The sequence below is a fragment of the Dendrobates tinctorius genome, unplaced genomic scaffold (genome assembly GCF_039654945.1).
Source record: "Dendrobates tinctorius isolate UK_male_01 unplaced genomic scaffold, ASM3965494v1 ptg000035l, whole genome shotgun sequence".
Classification (NCBI taxonomy): domain Eukaryota; kingdom Metazoa; phylum Chordata; class Amphibia; order Anura; family Dendrobatidae; genus Dendrobates; species Dendrobates tinctorius.
This window is the reverse complement of record NW_027361703.1, coordinates 68,849,287-68,865,686: the sequence shown is the minus strand read 5'-3', so window position 1 is coordinate 68,865,686 and position 16,400 is coordinate 68,849,287. Positions and strand designations below refer to the sequence as shown.

The following is a 16,400-nucleotide window of genomic DNA, read 5'->3' as shown; positions in this document are numbered from 1 at the left end:
GCCGGAAATGCGCTCACCGGTGACTCCCGTCACGTGATCAGGGGTCATCCGTTTGTTGTCATAACAACCAGAGGCCTCCTTGAGCATCGCCTCTGTGTAGCAGAGACGATCGTGTTGTGGCAGCTTCTAGCCTATTAAAGCATGCCAAAAGTAAAAAAAAAAAAAATACAATTTTTAAAATATAAAAAAAAACATAAGTTTAATTCACCCCCCCATGAACCCCATTCAAAATAAAGCTGTAAAAAAACAAAAAAATCAAACACATTTGGTATTGCCGCGTTCAGAATCGCTACATCTATCATTAAAAAAAAATTGTGGCCGGGTGTCCGCTGATTATCACAGCTGACACCCGACATTGTGCCAGGAGCGGTCACGGACCGCTCCCGACACATTAACCCCCGGCACACTGCGAATAAACACGATCGCAGTGTTCTGGTGTCATAGGGAAGCATCGCACATTGAGAGGGGGATCCCTGCATACTTCCCTGAGACCCTCAGAACGACACGGTGACTGCATTGTTCCGAGGGCTCCTCCCTGCAGTCTTCCGGATCCTAGATGACCGCGGGGTCCTGCAGGGAGGTGGCTCCTCAGTGCCTGCTGAGAAGCCTCCTGTACTGCCTGTCAGATTGCTGATCTGACACAGTGCTGTGCAAAGTGTCAGATCAGCGATCTGACACTAAATAGTGATGTCCCACCCACCCTGGGACAAAGTAAAAAAAAAAGTGGTGTGTGTGTATATATTCTCAACGTGTAAAAATTAAAAAAATCCCCAATAAATGTGTTTATGTAAATAAAAAAACAATAAATACACATATATTTAGTATTGCCACACCCGTAACGACCCGCCCTATAAAACTTTCCCACTAGTTAACCCCTATAGTGAACCCTTTGAAAAAGGCCAAAAACAATGCTTTATCATACCGCCGAACAAAAAGTGCAATAACATGCGATCAAAGACTGATATAAATAAACATTGTACCGATGAAAATGTCATCCTGTCCCACAAAAACGAACCGTCATCAGCGGAAAAATTATTTTCTTTATATAAAAGTTTTTATTGTATAAAAGCATCAAAATAAATGAGGTATCGCTGTCATCGTACTAACCCAAAGAATAAAGCTGCTTTATTATCAATTTTACTGCACGTGGAAGGGTATAAATGCGCTCCCCCCCCCAAAAAAAAAAAAATTTCATGAACTGCTGTTTTTTGTTCATTCTGCATCCCAAAAATCTAAATAAAAAGCGATCAAAAGATGTCATGTGCCCGAAAATGGTACCAAAAAATAAAAGTCAACTACTCGTCCCGCAAAAAATAAGACCCCACATGACTCTGTGGGCCAAAATATGGAAAAATTATAGCCCTCAAAATGTGGTGATGCAGAAACAATTTTTTTTTGCAATAAAAAGGGTCTTTTAGCGTGTGACAACGTAAAAACCCGCTATAAATAGAAAATCAAACCCCCCTTTATCACCACCTTAATTAGGGAAAAATAATACAGTAAAAAAATGTATTTCCATTTTCCCATTAGAGTTAGGGTTGTGGTTGGAATTAGGGTTAGGGGTGTGTTAGGATTAGTTTTGTGGTGAGGGTTATGGTTAGGGTTGGGATTAGGGTTAGGGGTGTGTTGGGGTTGGAGTTAGAATTGGGGGGAGGGGTTTCCACTGTGTAGGCACATCAGGGGCTCTCCTAACGCGACATGGCGTCTGATCTCAATTCCAGCCAATTCTGAGTTGAAAAAGTCAAACGGTGCTCCTTCCTTTCCAAGCTCTGCCATGCGCCCAAACAGTGGTTTACCCCCACATATGGGGTATCAGCGTACTCGGGACAAATTGCACAATAACTTTTGGGGTCCAATTTCTCCTGTTACCCTTGGTAAAATAAAAAAAAAATTGGACCTGAAGTAATTCTTGTGTGAAAAGTTAAATGTTCATTTTTTTTTTTTTTTTTAACATTCAAAAAAATTCCTGTGAAGCACCTGAAGGGTTGTTAAACTTATTGAATGTGGTTTTGAGCATCTTGAAGGGTGCAGTTTTTATAATGGTGTCACTTTTGGGTATTTTCTTGGGTATTTTCTATCATATAGACCCCTCAAAGTGACTTCAAATGTGATGTGGTCCCTAAAAAGAAAAAAAAAAGTTGTAAAAATAAGAAATTGCTGGTAAACTTTTAACCCTTAACTTCCTAACAAAAACAATTGGTTCCAAAATTGTGCTGATGTAAAGTAAACATGTGGGAAATGTTACTTAAGTATTTTGTGTGCCATATCTCTGATTTAAGGGCATGAAAATTCAAAGTTGGAAAATTGCGAAATTTTCAAAATTTCTGCCAAATGTCCGTTTTTTTCACAAATAAACGCAAGTTATATCAAAGAAATTTTACCACTAACATGAAGTACAATGTCACGAGAAAACCATTGCACAATCACCAGGATCCATGGAAGCGTTCCAGAGTTATTACCGCCATGGCCCAAACCAATCCTGAGAGCTGGGGCTCTTCAGAGCCCTGACTAAATGGAAAAAAGGTTCATCTTTTGTGCACTACTGCTCCATTCATTCTTAATTGGGGTACTGGAGATTGCTGAGCTGCAGTGCTCAGCTAATCTTTGTACTCCTGTTAGAATGAATGGAATGGTAGTGCGTATGATCGATCTCCACTCCATTCAGCTTTTCTCGTTCCCAGGATCGGTGGGGCCACTGTGTCAAAGCCCCAACAATCATAAAGTTATTCCCTATCACTTGGATAAAAAATAACGTTCAAACTTGAACACCCCTTGTAAGAAAAATCTCCTATATTTACACCAGAAAGCAGAGAGAATATTCTGAATGGGGAAGAGAACTCAGTAATACACTGAATCCATGTATATGATACTTTTATGTATAAAATAGGATGCTAATTAAAAAAATGTAATAAGTTAAAGACCAAGACTACAGTATAGCCGTAGTTCCTTCTAATGCTGTAAAATGTTTAATGTTTTAATTAATGCCATGCCTTAAAATTAAAAATCTTATGCAGGCCTTTTTTAACTTTTCAATCTGCTAGGATCCAGTAAAAGAGGAGCCTGTCAGTAAGCCTACCCCTGCCAAAATTAATCGCACCAAGCAAAGAAAAAGCTTTACTAGAAGCAGAACTCATATTGGTCAACAGCGCCGCCGGCACAGAACTATCAGCACCTGCTCGGATGTTCAGCCATCCTCCCCAGATGTAGAGGTCACCCCTCCGCAAGTAGAATCAGAGCCTAGCACACATGTAGAAGAACCTGTCAATGAGAGCACTACTACAGCGGTAGTTTTGGCTGCCGTTGAGACAGAGGAGGTTCCAGATACTGAATTACCTGTGCCAGCCAAATGTTCCACAAAATACCCAAAAACCAAGAAGGTATGATTACTTGGTGAGAAATTGGTCAATAGACTGCTGGTCCTTTCCTCATCACTTTCTTATAAATTGTCAACTAGTGCATTAGTCTGCAAACAGAAGTAAATAAAAAAAATATATAGCCCCCCCCCCCCCCCCCCTTTTTATCGTATGAATATACTTTTATTTCTTTCATTCAAGAGTGACTTTCGTGATGTTGTGATCCAACATCACATACTTTACGCAAGTGAATTTCTCATGGTTTTTAATAGTTCGTTATGTTAAAATGCCAATTTTATTTGTTCTAAAGATGATTTGTCACCAGGTGTATGCAGTCTAATTTGATGCCAGCATTAGTAGAGACAGAGATCCTTATTTCTGTTCTGAGTCCCCAGGCTTCTTGCTTGTAGTTTTTGAAGCAAGTTTCACACATCCATGTTTCATTTTTTGAGTGCACAGACCGGCCACGGGTAGTCTAACCCAGACATGACGGCCTCATGTATTCTTATATGGCTAAGTTTGGGTCAGGAGACTTGGAGTACGAATTGTTCATATGTGAAAACTGGTCTTGCGTTGTTTTGAGCAGCTTCTCTGATCGACCTCATTGAGCTCTTTCTCAATATTTTTGAGCTTTGGATGTCCGCCATCTGTCAGATTTTTGCCTATGCACCTTGTAGGCCGAAAATGGTCAGTGCTGCAGGCAGGGTTTATTTTACTCTTGTATAGCGCCATTTATTCCAGAGTTTTACAGACAGCAGGTTTAATACAGATTGTAAATTAAAGGGTTATCAGAGCTGCAAACCCAATATTTTATCAAAACTATACAGCAAGAAGCCTGATAAGTGACACACCGCTGTAATATGGTTCGCTGCCCCTATTTTATGATGCCTTTAGATTTAGAAGCATAAACCTAGTGACTTATTCCTTATACATGTTGATTGTGTGTAGGTTGGTCACTTGCAAACTTAGCTATTTTTATGAAATTGTAGCACATGGCATGCCTTTCTACTTGTTTGCCATTTTAAGCATGTGTCTTATGAATAATGCTTACATTGCCATTCTGTTTGCAGTCTTGCGTAAACACTTGTGTGGCACTTCAAAAATGGAAGGACACTCTTTTTACAGTATGTATCAAAGGCAGTCTTGTGAATTATCTTCCCACACAAGTATTTTATGCTGTGTCCTTTAAAATGTTATACACTGCTTTTAAATATATAGATTTGGAATTCAGATATTTTTCCATTATTTGTGTTAGATTTTGTCAATATTTGGCAGTGTGAATGGATCTTTGTGTCTTTCAAAGGACTATTGTTCCCACATGACATAGGATACTTGAAATTTTGTGAAACATATGTTTTAAAAAGGGCTAATTATGAAGAGCAGGATAATACTACATTAATCTAGTAAAGCAGCAGGTCTCCATGACTCAGGGCTTCTTGCATCATAAATGAGGATGTGTATAACGTTAAGCCATTCTCTCCATGTCTGGAGTCTAAATAAAGCTGCAGCTTTCTTCTGTACCTGTGGAAGGAAACAGTTGTCTGTGATTGTCACGTATCGTGATGGCTATAGCCATGAACTATTATTTTTACAGAAGTATATCCGCTGTTTTCAAGAGATGACCATTTAAAGCAACCTTCCAGTGGGGGGACTGGTTTACTTTTGCTAATGTAGGCAGAGATCCTCAATCCAACAATGTATTATTTAGTTTACTGGGTGCAGCAGTTTTGACACAACCAGAGTTCTTAGATGAAGAGCTGAAAAGCCACCCACACCGGGCTCTGTGTGTACATAGTCTATTGACAGAGCGCTGCTTATCGTAGTAGGAGAGGGCGTGTGGAACCAGGGCTTGTGCACTGCTGTAGTCCAGGCAATGATCAGGTCCTAATAATAAAACATTCATTGTAAGTAAACAGCACAAAGCCTTATAAATGACACATCATTGAAATGTGTTTTAACCCCTACCTCATGCTGTCCTCGGATTACATAGCAAATGGCTGCTGACAGATTACCTTTAAGTCATTATATTAGAAGTTTTCCACAAAATTATGGCTATAAGTAGAGTCTCTGGCGGTTTAAGCGAACTAGAAGTGTTGATGCAGTATTAACTGCTTTTTCCAAAATCCCTGCAGCCTGTAAACTCCTGTAATAATAATTTTTCAGTTTAAATCACATGACACTGATAGCTTGACAGTGTTTTATCAATCATTTCAAGCCAAGTAGCCCACAGTGACAAAATGTTTAGATCGCACGATAAGGACAGAAAATTTTTGCCTACTGCCCTATCTACACTTCCATGGTAATCAATAGACCACAGTAGCAATTGTAGTTTTTTTTTTTAAGCCATACATTTGTTTGCGGGCAACATTTGCTTCTCCCCAGAATATTCGCATACATATCGTCCTCAGTATTAGAACAGCTCTCAGTATACTCCCATTCATAGTATCGCATCCATTGCCCCTTCAGCATAAGGCTATGTGCACACGATGCAGATTTCCTACGGATCCGCAGCGGATTTTTCCGCGCAGAAACGCTGCAGATCTGCGTACAATGTAAATCAATGAAGAAAAAAAAACGCTGTGCACACACTACGGTTTTTTCCACGTGGTTTTTGTGCGGTCCAAAAAAAGCAGCATGTTACTTCTTTTGTGCGGTTTTCCAACTGCTCCATTCTCCAAATCTGCAGGGGAAAACGTAGAAAAAAACCGCAATTAAAAAGGAAGAAATCCTCAGGAAAAATGCAGGTCATTTGACCTGCGGATTTCTTAAAATCTGCGCGGAAAAATCCGCAGGATGAAAATCTACGTGTGCACATAGCCTAACAGCACCTAAGTGTAAACACTTCCATAACCCTTGCAGTATAATGGCCTATCTGCATCCATAGCTGCTTCAGATGAGATTTTGCCCCACCACCGCACACTACTTACATTGCAAGTCCAGTAGATATGCAATGTGCTATATACCTCTGTTGTAGGCTGCATAGAGGTCAAACTTCTATTTTAAAAGAAAAAACATTGCAGCAAGCTTTACTTCTCAACTGCGGCACCTACTGCAGGTTGAGAGACACTGATTTGAGTGACTAATTTTCATTATACGATGGACACATTTTTAGTTCATTTAAAACAAAAATGAAATGACAGTTTTGAGTATGGGTCGAATTCCGTGAATAGGTGAGAATGCAGATATTTAAACTGAATGGAGAACTGTAGTGTATTTGTGTACCATATAATATACACTCACTGGCCACTTTATTAGGTACACCTGTCCAACTGTGTGTTAAGACTTAATTTCTAATCAGCCAATCACATGGCGGCAACTCAGTGCATTTAGGCATGTAGACATGGTCAAGACAATCTCCTGCAGTTCAAACCGAGCATCAGTATGGGGAAGAAAGGTGATTTGAGTGCCTTTGAACGTGGCATGATTGTTGGTGCCAGAAGGGCTGGTCTGAGAATTTCAGAAACTGCTGATCTACTGGGATTTTCACGCACAACCATCTCTAGGGTTTACAGAGAATGGTCCGAAAAAGAAAAAAAAACCAGTGAGCGGCAGTTCTGTGGCCGGAAATGCCTTGTTGATGCCAGAGGTCAGAGGAGAATGGGCAGACTGGTTCGAGCTGATAGAAAGGCAACAGTGACTCAAATTGCCACCCGTTACAACCAAGGTAGGCAGAAGAGCATCTCTGAACGCACAGTGCGTCGAACTTTGAGGCAGATGGGCTACAGCAGCAGAAGACCACACTGGGTACCACTCCTCTCAGCTAAGAACAGGAAACTGAGGCTACAATTTGCACAAGCTCATCGAAATTGGACAGTAGAAGATTGGAAAAACGTTGCCTGGTCTGATGAGTCTCGATTTCTGCTGCGACATTCGGATGGTAGGGTCAGAATTTGGCGTAAACAACATGAAAGCATGGATCCATCCTGCCTTGTATCAACGGTTCAGGCTGGTGGTGGTGGTGTCATGGTGTGGGGAATTTTTTCTGGGCACTCTTTGGGCCCCTTGGTACCAATTGAGCATCGTTGCAACGCCACAGCCTACCTGAGTATTGTTGCTGACCATGTCCATCCCTTTATGACCACAATGTACCCAACATCTGATGGCTACTTTCAGCAGGATAATGCGCCATGTCATAAAGCTCGAATCATCTCAGATTGGTTTCTTGAACATGACAATGAGTTCACTGTACTCAAATGGCCTCCTCAGTCACCAGATCTCAATCCAATAGAGCATCTTTGGGATGAGGTGGAACGGGAGATTCGCATCAGGGATGTGCAGCCGACAAATCTGCGCCAACTGTGTGATGCCATCATGTCAATATGGTCCAAAATCTCTGAGGAATGCTTCCAGCACCTTGTTGAATCTCTGCCACGAAGAATTGAGGCAGTTCTGAAGGCAAAAGGGGGTCCAACCCCTTACTAGCATGGTGTACCTAATAAAGTGGCCAGTGAGTGTATATACTCTATATTATGTGCATGTTTGTGTTTAGAGTTTTTGGTAAAATATCATTCCGTCTATAGCGTTTGTTTTTTCAATCGAATAACGGAAAGAAGAAAGTTTTGTATATGAACAGCATTTATTTTATTATAACTAATAGACATAATGTGAACATTCTGTGTGGTTTTTTTCTCTATATGGGTGTAACCTGACTCTTCCCCTCAGATAAATGTCAGGAGTAGTGTTGAGCATTCCGATACCGCAAGTATCGGGTATCGGCCGATACTTGCTGTATCGGAATTCCGATACCGACTTCCGATATTTTTTCAATATCGGAATTCGGCATCGGAATCGGAAGTTCAGTTGATTGACGGCCTGACGTCATCATGATGCGCGGTGTGTGCGCATCATGATGCGCCGTCATTTCGGGCCTTCCGGGGGTCTCTGCCGGCCTGCCCGGGGGGCTGTGCCGGCCTGCCGGGGGGCTGTGTGGACTGCCCGGGGTCTGTACCGGCCTGCCGGGGGGCTGTGCCGGCCTGCCGGTGGTCTGTGCACCCTGTGGGGGTCTGTACCGGCCTGCCGGGGGGCTGTGCCGGCCTGCCGGTGGTCTGTGCACCCTGTGGGGGTCTGTACCGGCCTGCCGGGGGGCTGTGCCGGCCTGCCGGGGGGCTGTGCTGATGTCCGGGGGTCTGTGCAAGCATCGTCCGATGGGACTACAAGTCCCATCGGGCGATGCCTGCTACCATGACAGTGATTGACACATTAGCCAATGATGGGACAGTAGTAGTCCCATCATCCGGCTAATGTGTTAAATGTTAAAAAAAAAAAAAATACTACATACATACTACATGCTACATACATACTACATACATACTACATACATACTACATACATACTACATACATGCTACATACATGCTACATACATGCTACATACATGCTGCATGCTACATACATACTACATACATACTACATGCATGCTACATGCATGCTACATACATACATGCATGCTACATACATACTACATGCATGCTACATACATACTACATGCTACATACATACCACATACATACTACATACATACTACATACTACATATATACTACATGCATGCTACATACATACTACATGCTACATACATACCACATACATGCTACATACATGCTACATACATACTACATATATACTACATGCATACTACATGCATACTACATGCATACTACATGCATGCTACATGCATGCTACATGCATGCTACATGCATGCTACATGCATGCTACATGCATGCTACATGCATGCTACATACATACTACATGCATGCTACATACATACCACATACATACTACATACATACTACATATATACTACATGCATGCTACATACATACTACATGCTACATACATACTACATGCTACATACATACCACATACATACCACATACATACTACATACATACTACATACATACTACATGCTACATACATACTACATATATACTACATGCATGCTACATACATACTACATGCTACATACATACCACATACATACCACATACATGCTACATACATACTACATGCATACTACATGCATACTACATGCATACTACATGCATACTACATGCATACTACATGCATACTACATGCCACATACATACCACATACATACTACATACATACTACATACATACTACATGCTACATACATACTACATATATACTACATGCATGCTACATACATACTACATGCTACATACATACCACATACATGCTACATACATACTACATGCATACTACATGCATACTACATGCATACTACATGCATACTACATGCATGCTACATGCATGCTACATGCATGCTACATGCATGCTACATACATACTACATGCATGCTACATACATACTACATGCTACATACATACCACATACATACCACATACATACTACATACTACATATATACTACATGCATGCTACATACATACTACATGCTACATACATACTACATGCTACATACATACCACATACATACTACATACATACTACATACATACTACATGCTACATACATACTACATATATACTACATGCATGCTACATACATACTACATGCTACATACATACTACATATATACTACATGCATGCTACATACATACTACATGCTACATACATACCACATACATACCACATACATGCTACATGCATACTACATGCATACTACATACATACTACATACATACTACATGCATACTACATGCATGCTACATACATACTACATGCCACATACATACCACATACATACTACATACATACTACATACATGCTACATACATACTACATATATACTACATGCATGCTACATACATACTACATGCCACATACATACCACATACATACTACATACATACTACATATATACTACATGCATGCTACATACATACTACATATATACTACATGCATGCTACATACATACTACATATATACTACATGCATGCTACATACATACTACATACATACTACATATATACTACATACATACAATACATTCATACAATACATACATAGACATACAGTACATATAACATAGAGTAACATACTTACCAATACTTGTCACATTGTTCCCCAAAGCCATTGTCTTTTCCGGAATAAATATTAACATAACAAACCACAAAAATACTCACCCACGATCCGAAGCAGTCCACGAGTGTGTCCCACGACGATCTTGGGTAGAGAACTGCAGCATCAGCTGTTGCTGCCGTTCTCTACGGGCTGCAGGAATCCAATGACGGAAGGTAGGTATCCTTCCGCACTGTATTCCTCCGCCACTTAAAAAAAAAAAAAAAAAGTCCCTAGTCTCACTTTATGCCATTGCTGTAATGGCATAAAGTGAGACTAGGGACTTTTTTTTTTTTTAAGTGGCGGAGGAATACAGTGCGGAAGGATACCTACCTTCCGTCATTGGATTCCTGCAGCCCGTAGAGAACGGCAGCATCAGCTGATGCTGCAGTTCTCTACCCAAGATCGTCGTGGGACACACTCGTGGACTGCTTCGGATCGTGGGTGAGTATTTTTGTGGTTTGTTATGTTAATATTTATTCCGGATAAGACAATGGCTTCGGGGAACAATGTGACAAGTATTGGTAAGTATGTTACTCTATGTTATATGTACTGTATGTCTATGTATGTATTGTATGAATGTATTGTATGTATGTAGTATATATGTGGTATGTATGTAGCATGTAGTATGTATGTAGTATGTATGTAGCATGCAGTATGTATGTAGTATATATGTAGTATGTATGTAGCATGCATGTAGTATATATGTATGAATGTATGTAGCATGTAGTATGTATGTAGTATGTATGTGGTATGTATGTAGCATGTAGTATGTATGTGGTATGCATGTAGCATGTATGTGGTATGCATGTAGCATGCATGTAGTATGTATGTAGTATGTATGTAGCATGTAGTATGTATGTAGCATGCATGTAGTATATATGTAGTATATATGTAGCATGTATGTAGTATGTATGTGGTATGTATGTAGCATGTAGTATGTATGTAGCATGCATGTAGTATATACGTAGTATGTATGTAGCATGTAGTATGTATGTAGTATGTATGTAGCATGTAGTATGTATGTAGCATGTAGTATGTATGTAGCATGCATGTAGTATATATGTAGTATGTATGTAGCATGTAGTATGTATGTAGCATGTAGTATGTATGTAGCATGCATGTAGTATATATGTAGTATGTAGCATGTAGTATGCATGTAGCATGTACTATGTATGTAGCATGCATGTAGTATATATGTGTTATGTATGTAGCATGTAGCATGCATGTAGTATGTATGTAGTATATATGTGGTATGTATGTAGCATGTAGTATGTATGTAGCATGCATGTAGTATATATGTAGTATGTATGTAGCATGTAGTATGTATGTAGCATGTAGTATGTATGTAGCATGTAGTATGTATGTAGCATGCATGTAGTATATATGTAGTATGTAGCATGTAGTATGCATGTAGCATGTACTATGTATGTAGCATGCATGTAGTATATATGTGTTATGTATGTAGCATGTAGCATGCATGTAGTATGTATGTAGTATGTATGTAGTATATATGTGGTATGTATGTAGCATGTAGTATGTATGTAGCATGTAGTATGTATGTAGCATGTAGTATGTATGTAGCATGTAGTATGTATGTAGCATGTAGTATGTATGTAGCATGCAGTATGTATGTAGCATGCAGTATGTATGTAGCATGCAGTATGTATGTAGCATGCAGTATGTATGTAGTATATATGTAGCATGTATGTAGTATATATGTAGCATGTATGTAGCATGTATGTAGTATGAATGTAGCATGTATGTAGTATGCATGTTGTATGTATGTAGCATGTAATTTTTTTTTTTTTTTACATTCAACACATTAGCCGGATGATAGGACTATTACTGTCCCATCATTGTCAATCACTGTCATGGTAGCAGGCATCGCCCGATGGGACTTGTAGTCCCATCGGACGATGCCTGCACAGCCCCCCGAAGCCTGCACAGCCCCCCGGCAGGCCGGCACAGCCCCCCGGCAGGCCGGCACAGCCCCCCGGCAGGCCGGCACAGCCCCCCGGCAGGCCGGCACAGCCCCCCGGCAGGCCGGCACAGCCCACCGGAGCCTGCACAGACCACCGGCAGGCCGGCACAGACCACCGGAGCCTGCACAGACCCCCTGGCAGGCCGGCACAGCCCCCCGAAAGGCCCGTACAGACCCCAGAGAGGCTGTACAAGGGCAGGAAAGGGTTTTTCTTATTCCGATACCGGAAGTCCCATAGACTTGAATGGGACTTCCGGTATCGGAATCGGCGATACCGATACTTTTTTTAAAGATCGGCCGATACCATCCGATACGATACTTTGAAGTATCGGACGGTATCGCTCAACTCTAGTCAGGAGCAAAATATCTGGGATTTCTTTTTGTTCTGTGGGATATAAACTATCTCCAGAGCAGTCTTGCAGTGGTTCTTTCATAGGTGAGGAGTCAGGGGACATGGTAGTCTGCCAAACAAATCTAGAAATCTAGTGTCTATGGTAGGGTTTTAGATTTAAAGTTAAAGAAATTGTGCAACATAAGAAAAACAACCATCCCCTTTATATCTATGTGCTTGTGCTGTCTGGTATTGTGACTCAGTCCCAGTCTAGGGCTACTCCCTTTATTTGATATTCTTGCAGTAGGTTCTGGAGGGATTTTTTTTTTTTTTTTTTTTGTCTTAGTCTCTTAGAAGATTTGGCAAAGACTCTAAAAACATAATGGCAAAAACAAAACAGGACTTCTTTACAATCCTCCCCCATTGGTCCAGTGCATATGCCCCTTGGTATTTGTTTACAAGGTGCCAACACTAAAATACCATACTTTCTAGCATTGTTGTGTGAAAGTAGTAAAGCACATGAAGCATTTGATTAAGCTTAATCAGTGGGGGATTCAAGAGCTATTAATGTTACTTTGTTATGTAAAAGCATTTGTCTCTTTCGAGGTGAAGAAATTCAGACACACTCAAAGATTTTTTTGTTTTTTCCCTCAAAACATCTTGTTAAAACCTCCTTTTTAAACAGTAAAGTAACCACTTTGTATTGCACATACTGATAGTTAATGTTACAAGACTGAAAGACAATTCTATAATCTACCTAATACGTACAATATATTAATGCAATGGTGAAGATGAAATGTTGCCTGAAAGCATTTTGTATGTTGCATTAAATTGTAGTCTCAATACAGACTCTATATGGCATACTGCAGATTTCAGTTTCGGAAGACCATAAAATGAACTCTTATTTTGTTATTTCTAGCACTTGGTTAATGAATGGTTAAGTGAGAAGCATGAGAAATCTGTTAAACACGGAGAGTCGTTTTTGGAAAAACCTCTACGGATAACAACAGATCCAGAAGTCCTTGCCACACAGTTGAATTCACTGCCGGGTCTCATTTATAGTCCACACATGTATACCACACCAAAGCACTATATTCGATTTACTTCACCTTTTCTTTCTGAGAAGAAGAAGAAAAAAGATGAAGAGAACCTTACTAGTTGCTGCAAAAAGGTATAAACTCTAATGTATTAATTTCTTTGAAATGCTTTTCGCAGTCAATTTAATTTCATGGATGTGTTTTTTGTTTTTTGTTTTTTTTCCTCCTTTAGCGTTGGCTGAAACAAGCTATGGAAGAGGAACATTCTGCACCTTTGAATCCATTTGTTTCCTCAGCCCTAGATGGATCTCAGAGTCCGAATACATTTGCTGAAAATAAATGCCATTTAGTAATGAATGGTAGCTGTCCATTAGCAGGTGAGAAAATCATGAGCAAGTTGCCTTAATTTAAGATTAAAAAAGGTTTTGTTTTGGTATATTTCTTTTAATTTAGTAGTAGGACTGCTATAGTCTAAATCTATTTCTCTCTTCATTGGGGGACACAGGTTACCATGGGTGTATGCTGCTGTCGCTAGGAGGCTGACACTATGCAAATAAGAAAGTTAGCTCCTCCCCAGCAGTATACACCTACCGACAGGCCCAAATTACCTCAGTTTTTGCTTAGTGTCTGAAGGAGGTGGACCTGGATCTAACACCAGATCTGCAGTGTTTTTTCCTTACAGGTTTTTTGTGTTAATCATTTCACCTTTACTTTTCAGATACAGCTCTTCGGGTAACAGGGTGAGATTTCTCTCCCTGTTTTCCCACATTTAAGCGACCGAGAGAGCAGTGTGGTGTCACCCACATCGCCCACTCTCGGACCCGCTGGCAGGATTTTGTCCCCTATCCCCCGTTGGGGTGTTTCAGGGCGACTCTCGGTGGCCAGTCCTTGCCTTATCCCCTCCCCTCCTCACCCCTCTCCTCAGAGAGGGCTGAGAGGAAGGTGGTGGTCACCGGTGGTGGCCTTACCCCTTATTCCTAAGAGGTGAAGCCATATTCTGCACCGTCAGGAGAATGTGTGGGAAGGAGGATCTTACTCCCAGGACCCTCTCCATCCCGAGGGCTCCTGATGTCATCCTCAGCTATGAAGAGGAGCCGGAACCAAGAAGCGGGTAGTATGTCCGTCCCCCTTCCCCCGAAGCACCCACCGATATGCCCCTGCTTCTCCCTGTACTCAGGACTCTTTCAAATTCCGTGCCTTTTTCCTTATAGTGAGCGCTGTCCGGCATTTTTACAGCCTTCTTCCTTCGGGCTGTTCTCCGCTTAGGCCACGCTCCCCTCGCCGGCGTCAGCCAATCAGCGCCTTTCTTTCAGTTTACAACGCCGGACACGTCCCCTGCCTGTTCGTAGGTCCCGACACTGACATTATGCTCATAGCAGGCTGGTCACGCACCCACAGGTGTAACAGCCTATCGGGACTCCGCTTTCAGTTTCTTCAGCCAGTCACGCCCCCTTCTTTTTCGGCGCGCTCGGCCTGACTGGCCAATGACAGGGGGTCCCTAAGTTGTTAACCCCGCCCACCATTCAGCGTGTCTCGTGGCTCAGAGTGCACAGCCTCCATCTTGTGCTCCTTTAGCGTCTTCTCTCTCCCGAGGGACTCAGATACCTGCCTCCTGTTCAGAGTTCCGGCCGGGGACACCGCTACCTGCGCTGCTGCATCGCTGCGTGTCTGGTAGGCTTTGCTTTCCTCTCCCCTGCCCATCTGTTAGCTCCCCTCAGCAGTATCTCCTCCATAGCGTCCTGCTGCAGTCTTCACTTACACTCTACCTATGCCCAACCCTGCAGGGGCCTCTGGCTATATCCCTACAGTAGTTCACTACTCTTGTGCCTGCTGTAAGAGAAAGTGGGCTTCAGGCCAGCCATCTCCTTTCTGCCCGACCTGCAGTTCTTCCATTATGTCTGCCACTCAGGACACCTCTAACGCCCTGGATGATATCGCTCCCCCCACCTCCGGAGTGGGCTGTTGCCAAGTCCCAGTCGGTATCAGGTCTGACTGTTGCCATGTCTCAGTCCGTATCAGACCTTACCAAAATATCACAATCCCTGGTACAGGTCCTGGAATGTATGCCGCATCTCTCTACCCCCACCAGCGCTCTGAATACCTCTCACAGTGATTCGCACGCACCTGACCACGACCTCCACAGGGACAGATCAGGAGAAAGATCTAGGAAGCGGACTCTGTCTAGCTCCTCCTCAGCTTCAACAGCACCCACGGGTGCCCCTTTCTACCCGTTACGCCTCCTCGGAAGCGGACGTCGGGTCAGACATGGCCTCTGTCAGAGTCTGACTCTGATGCCGGTCTCACCTCTAGAACGGAGGACATGGTAGATGGCCTTATTTCGGCTATTGTCCAAACACTCAAAGTAAAGGAGGAAAATGCTACTGCTCAAGACCAATCCGTTTCATTCAAACGGGTAAAATGTCCTTCCAAGCTTTTTCCCAATCACGAGTTTGAGGTCACTACCTCTAGAGACTCGGATCATCACGGGAAACGCGTCCCTGGAAGAAAATGTCTAGGCATCCTTTAGTCCTGACCTTGTCAGCAAATGGTCAGAATCTCCTAAGGTGAACCCGCCGGTTTCACGCTTAGCATCTCACACAGTCCTGTCCATTCTCGATGCGGCGTCCCTCAAGGACACTACGGACAGACAGA

General features: G+C 42.0%; 1 protein-coding gene across 6 annotated transcripts in view; it reads left to right on the top strand.

The window, feature by feature from the left end:
- KMT2E (lysine methyltransferase 2E (inactive)) overlaps window positions 1–16,400 on the top strand; it is a 240,329-nt gene that overhangs the window by 153,017 nt on the left and 70,912 nt on the right. For 4 of the 6 annotated variants that reach the window (XM_073573622.1, XM_073573625.1, XM_073573621.1 and 1 more), the window contains 4 exons: window positions 3,042–3,377; window positions 4,424–4,477; window positions 13,631–13,882; window positions 13,981–14,125. In XM_073573622.1, coding sequence (XP_073429723.1) covers window positions 3,042–3,377; window positions 4,424–4,477; window positions 13,631–13,882; window positions 13,981–14,125 — 787 coding nt within the window. The remainder of the gene's footprint in view (window positions 1–3,041; window positions 3,378–4,423; window positions 4,478–13,630; window positions 13,883–13,980; window positions 14,126–16,400) is intronic. The other 2 variants (XM_073573624.1, XM_073573626.1) reach the window with 1 other exon arrangement.